At 42.2% G+C, this 5369-nt stretch overlaps 1 protein-coding gene across 2 annotated transcripts; it reads right to left on the reverse strand.

Annotated features, from left to right (window-relative positions):
* Window positions 1-953: 953 nt before the first annotated feature.
* Window positions 954-3590, reverse strand: LOC147700330 (uncharacterized). 2 transcript variants are annotated; one of them, XM_086935696.1, is made up of 4 exons: window positions 2896-3590; window positions 1735-2811; window positions 1294-1400; window positions 954-1184 (listed from the first exon to the last, which is right to left on the reverse strand). In XM_086935696.1, the coding sequence occupies exons 1-4, from the start codon at window positions 3217-3219 to the stop codon at window positions 1142-1144; spliced, it is 1551 nt and encodes a 516-aa protein (XP_086791822.1). In that variant the 5' UTR covers window positions 3220-3590; the 3' UTR covers window positions 954-1141. The 2 variants fall into 2 exon arrangements, with proteins under 2 accessions (XP_086791822.1, XP_086791821.1); XM_086935695.1 differs by lacking the exon at window positions 954-1184 and having other exon boundaries at window positions 1204-3590.
* Between the last annotated feature and the right edge of the window lie 1779 nt (window positions 3591-5369).

Genomic DNA, 5369 nt, shown 5'->3' on the forward strand with positions numbered 1-5369 from the left:
ACAAGTAATCTATAATGTCTGGGTTTTAGTTTGACTTTTCATAACCACATATAACTGTTTATGCCTCTACTTTAATCAGTATGATGTTTCTGTAGTACCTGGTACTTTTTACTTTGTGTTAAATTCTGCCCAATTGTCTAGTTTTCTTCTGCTTGATCTTTTGCTTAAATGGTTATTCAGTTATTTTGCATGTATTCCTGATTTCTGTTTGTGTACTGGATGTGTTCTAAAACAGTTTTGAAATTTACATTGTATGACCACACGATATTATGAAAAGAGTACTTTCTCTCATCTCCCCATGCTGTACAGTATTCTGAACATTTGGGGCACTCCTGTTGTCATTACCTCCGTGGACGAAGGATGGTTTACTGTAGACATGAAAGATTCCTTATTGTCCAAGCCACTGTCAGTTATTTTTCAACTGGATTCTTGTTTAAATGCAAATTATTTACAGGAAGTCCCATTTTCCTGTTCTGCACTTGCTGAAGCAAAGAGAGAGGACTTTTTTACTTGAATTTCTTACCACGTTCAGAACATGCATGCGGTTTCTCTTGTGTATTATTAGTGATATCTCAGTAATGAATATTTTGCCGAATTCAAAGTATTTACACAATTTCCATCTACGGTGACGGTCTTGATGACCCTATGTAGTAAAAGACTGAGTATGAGCTTGTTGTAATTTTCTGAGCCATGTTCCAACCAGTTTACTCATAGGTTGGAATAACGAGTTTAAAGGTATTCAACGCATCTGATATTTATTGGATGCGTTAAACAGTTCCCCCGTTGTTAAATTTCAGCAGGTCAAACCTGCTGAAAGCTAACATGGGACAACATACAGTATTTACTGTATCATGTGGATTTAGGTGTGCTAAAAACCAAAACATGCATGTTATTCCTCATAAACTTGTAATAGGTGTACCTTATGGCACCTGATAAATAATGTACCACATGCCATCAGTATTTATCAGGGGCAATAAATATTGACTCAACTAGTATTCAGACCCTTAGTATATTAATAGGATTTCTTTCCTTTATCTCTTCTCAGGTGGGGTGATAGATGATTCTTTTCCTTGAAAGCGTTGTCACAGTAAGTAAATGTACCTGGTTTTTCTGTTGTAAATTATCTCAGTTGTCCCTGGATCTACACATTTAGTGAAGGTGTGTGGTTTCTCAAATGATGCAACCTTTATAACATATAGAACATTTATATGGTTTCTCCCCAGTGTGGATTTTCTGATGAACTGAAAGGCTACGCTTCTGGCTGAAAGCATTGCCACACTCGGATGTGCGTACAGATGATCATTTCGACTGAAAGTCTTATCACATTCAGAACATTTATAAGGTTTCTCTCCAGTGCGAGTTCTCTGATGTATTGTCAGCCTTTGCTTTATAACGTATGACTTGTCACATATAGAACATCTGTAGGGTTTCTCTCCAGTGCGATTTCTCTAGTGTACTAATAGTTCAGTCTTCAGAACGAAAGCCTTGTCAGTCAGTACACTTATATGGTTTTTCTCCAGTGTGATCACTCAGATGGCGCTTTAGAAGAAATCTGGTTTTGTAACCCTTATTACACTGAGAGCATTTGTATGCAGTCTAATTGCTGTGAGACAATTGATGTATTCTTAACAATCCTTTAGTAACGAAAGCCCTCTCTCATTCAGAACATCTGTAAGGTTTTGTCCCAGTGTGAACTCTCTGATGTACTATCAGCTGTGACCTTGTACTGCAAGCCTTCTCACATTCAGAACATTTATATGGTTTCTCACCAGTGTGAATTCTTTGATGTATTATTAGCTTGCCCTTCGTGATGAAACCCTTGACACACTCAGAACATTTATGTGGTTTCTCGCCAGTGTGTGTTCTCTGATGTCTTTTCAAACCTGCTGCTTGTCGGAAAGCCTTATTACATTCAGAACATCTATATGGTTTTTCCCCAGTGTGAATGCTCTCATGTGATGATAAATCACTTTTTTGCTTGAAAGTCTTGTCGCATTCAGTGCATTTATATGGTTTTTCACCTGTGTGATCATTCTGATGTCGCATTAGTTGAAGTTTGGTTCGGAAACCCTTGTCACACTCAGAACATTTGTAAGGAGTCTCACCAGTGTGAGACATGTGATGCAGCCTTAAATTTCCTTTTATAGTGAAAGCCTTTTCACATTCAGAACATTTGTAAGGTTTTGTCCCACTGTGAACTCTTTGATGTATTATCAGTGGTCCCTTTGACCTGAAAGCCTTCTGACATTCAGAACACTTATATGGTTTCTCCCCTGTGTGGATTCTCTGATGAACTGAAAGACTAATCTTCTGCTTGAAAGCCTGGTCACATTCAGTACATTTATATGGATTCTCCCCTGTGTGGATTCTCTGATGTATACGCAGAGCATCAGTTCGCCTGAAATTTTTATCACATTCAGAACATTTATACGGTTTTGCTCCAGTGTGTGTTCTCTGATGTGTTATCAGACTTGCATAATGACTGAAAGTCTTATTACATTCTGAACATTTATATGGATTCTCCCCTGTGTGGATTCTCTGATGTATACGCAGAGTATCAGTTCGCCTGAAAGTTTTATCACATTCAGAACATTTATACGGTTTTGCTCCAGTGTGTGTTCTCTGATGTGTTATCAGACTTGCAGAATGACTGAAAGTCTTATTACATTCTGAACATCTATATGGTTTTACCCCAGTGTGAATTCTCTCATGTGATGATAAATCCTTCTTTTCATTGAAAGCCTTTCCACATTCAGAACATTTGTAAGGTTTTGTCCCAGTGTGAACTCTTTGATGTATTTTCAACGGTGCCTTTGACCTGAAAGCCTTCTGACATTGACAACATTTATATGGTTTCTCCCCTGTGTGGATTTTCTGATGATAGGAAAGACTAACCTTCTGCTTGAAAGCCATGTCACATTCAGAACATTTATATGGTTTCTCCATAGTGTGATTTCTGTGATGTAGTACTAGTTCACCCTTTTGATTGAAAGCCTTATTGCATTCAGAACATTCACATGGTTTACCACCAGTATGAGTTTGTTGATCCATCTTCAGCTGTGCCTTTGTAATGAACGTCTGGTCACACTCACTGCATTTATATGGTCTTGGTTCAGTGTTGCCTGACGTTTGTCCAATGAGAGAGACATTTGTGAAAAAATCTTTACATTTGAGACAGTAAAATGTTTTTTCTTCAGTATGATTTTGTTTGCCTGCCATCAAATGGCTTTTTCTAACAGACGGCTTGGTAAACTGCAGATTTATTTTATTTATTAGTATGCTAATATATCCTTGATGTTTTCCTAAAGGGTATTTATATAGAAACCTCTATCACATTTAAAGCATCTGTGCGCCTCCTCCATAATGCACACATTATGTTTAAGTAATTAATTCCTTGTAATAAAATCCTAGAGACTCTGTGTAAATGCGTGCAGCTTCTCCTGTGTCAGTCCAGGTTAGTACTTTCAAGTTAGGTGCAGTTTACTTACACATATAGATGAAAAATAACTGCTCTACATTCTAAATTCTTAGTAATAGTATTAGAACTGCAAAGTTGTTTTCCTGGAAACATGTACTACATGCCATACATTTGTGTGTGTCGCGATTGCAAGCGGCGCCAATACCTTCGCGCACCACTAACCTGAGCAATCCGGTCAGCAGGGACGATGGGAAGAATGTCCTTCCGACTTGCCTAAACACCACACCCAGGGGCGTCGTAGAGATCGCCTTCTGAATGGGTATTGCAGAAAGCCGGAGGGATAAGGTGCAGGAAAGAACGGAGTGCGGGATGAGGCCCTCTGAATCTGGGTCCGGGGAATCCTCCTTGGACGAATGTGCTGCAGCAGGGGAAGACAACGGACAGGTATAAGTATCTTGTTCTCTTCTTTTCCCTGTTCTCCCCTGGCCCTGAGTAATCACACTTACCAAAGTTACTGTCACTCGCACTGTAAATGGAACCGATCTGTTCCTCCTATTCCGATAGACTGAAGTGAAAAGTTGAAAGTCACTTTCCCGCTCAGTGCTGTACTCCTTAGAACGAGTATCGGAATCTAGTGCTTTTAGAGTTGTTCTCCGTTCAATTGTATCCTCAATGATGCTTGAGCATACAGCAAATGAAATTAAACCCTGGACTTGAAGTAGTACTGACTTGTACGAACAAAAACAAGAATAACGGGAACTTCCGTAAAACAATAGCAATTTCTCCGGTCTGAACGGAAAGAACGAGCCCGTTCTTCCGTGATGATACTTGCGGTTCTCTGGAAGTTGCTCCACTCCTCTGACCGCTCTAGTTCCTACTCGGAACTTGGCTTGATGCTTTCTGACCGCGCAGGCACTTGATCGGCGCTGGCAATCTCCTCTGGCCGCGCAGGCACTTGATCGGCGTAGATAATCTCCTCTGGCCGCGCAGGCACTTGATCGGCGTAGGTAATCTTCTCCGGGATCACTCCGGCGGGGAACACCATCCGCCCGTCAATTAATCCACAAGAACAATTGTCAAGCACTGATCCTCATCTGAGGCGGAGCTATATAGAAAAGACCCTCCTTCCTGTTTTCCCGGTTCGCTTGGCATTCTGGGACTTGTAGTGCAGGAGGAGTGAACGCGCACTTTGTCCTTTCTTAAGTCCTCTCGTTGTGGCTGCGAGAGCGATCATGACAGAACCCCCTCTCGAGGACTGCCGACTCGGCGGTCGACCCGGTTTACCAGGGAATCGCTCATGGAACTCCGCAACCAGATCAGGGCAATGCAAATGGTCCCCTGGTTCCCAGGTTCTGTCTTCGGGCCCATATCCCTGCCAGTCGACCAAATACTGAACCTTGCCACGAATCAACCGGGAGTCCAGGATCCGTTGCACTTCGTATTCCTCCTGACCTTCCACATCCACTGCAGGGGGACGTTCCGGCAAGCGCATACTCAATGGACAAGGCCGGAGGAGAGACACATGGAACACTGGATGAATGGACCATGACACCGGCAGGGACAATTTCCTGGCAACAGGGTTCACCACTTCACTGATACTGTAGGGACCAATAAATTTAGGCTTAAACTTATTGACACCCTTCAAGTGGATATTGCGTGTGGATAGCCACACCTTGTCCCCCACCTTGTACTCGGGCTCCTCCGACCTCCTCCGGTCTGCAAACAGTTTGTGTGCCGCCTGTGCCGACTGTAAACAATGTCGCGCATCGATCAGAATGGCTCTCAAATGCGCATGATGTTCATGTATGGAAGGAACCAAGGATTCCGCTGGCCAGTCGAAGGGAAGCATATTCGGATGGAAACCATAAAGGCAGAAAAAGGGGGAACACCCCAAGGTGGAGTGCACAGCATTGTTATAGGCGAATTCCGCCAACCACAGCAGGGTGGTCCA

Source organism: Lissotriton vulgaris, chromosome 8, assembly GCF_964263255.1.
Source record: "Lissotriton vulgaris chromosome 8, aLisVul1.2, whole genome shotgun sequence".
NCBI classification, from domain to species: Eukaryota; Metazoa; Chordata; class Amphibia; order Caudata; family Salamandridae; genus Lissotriton; species Lissotriton vulgaris.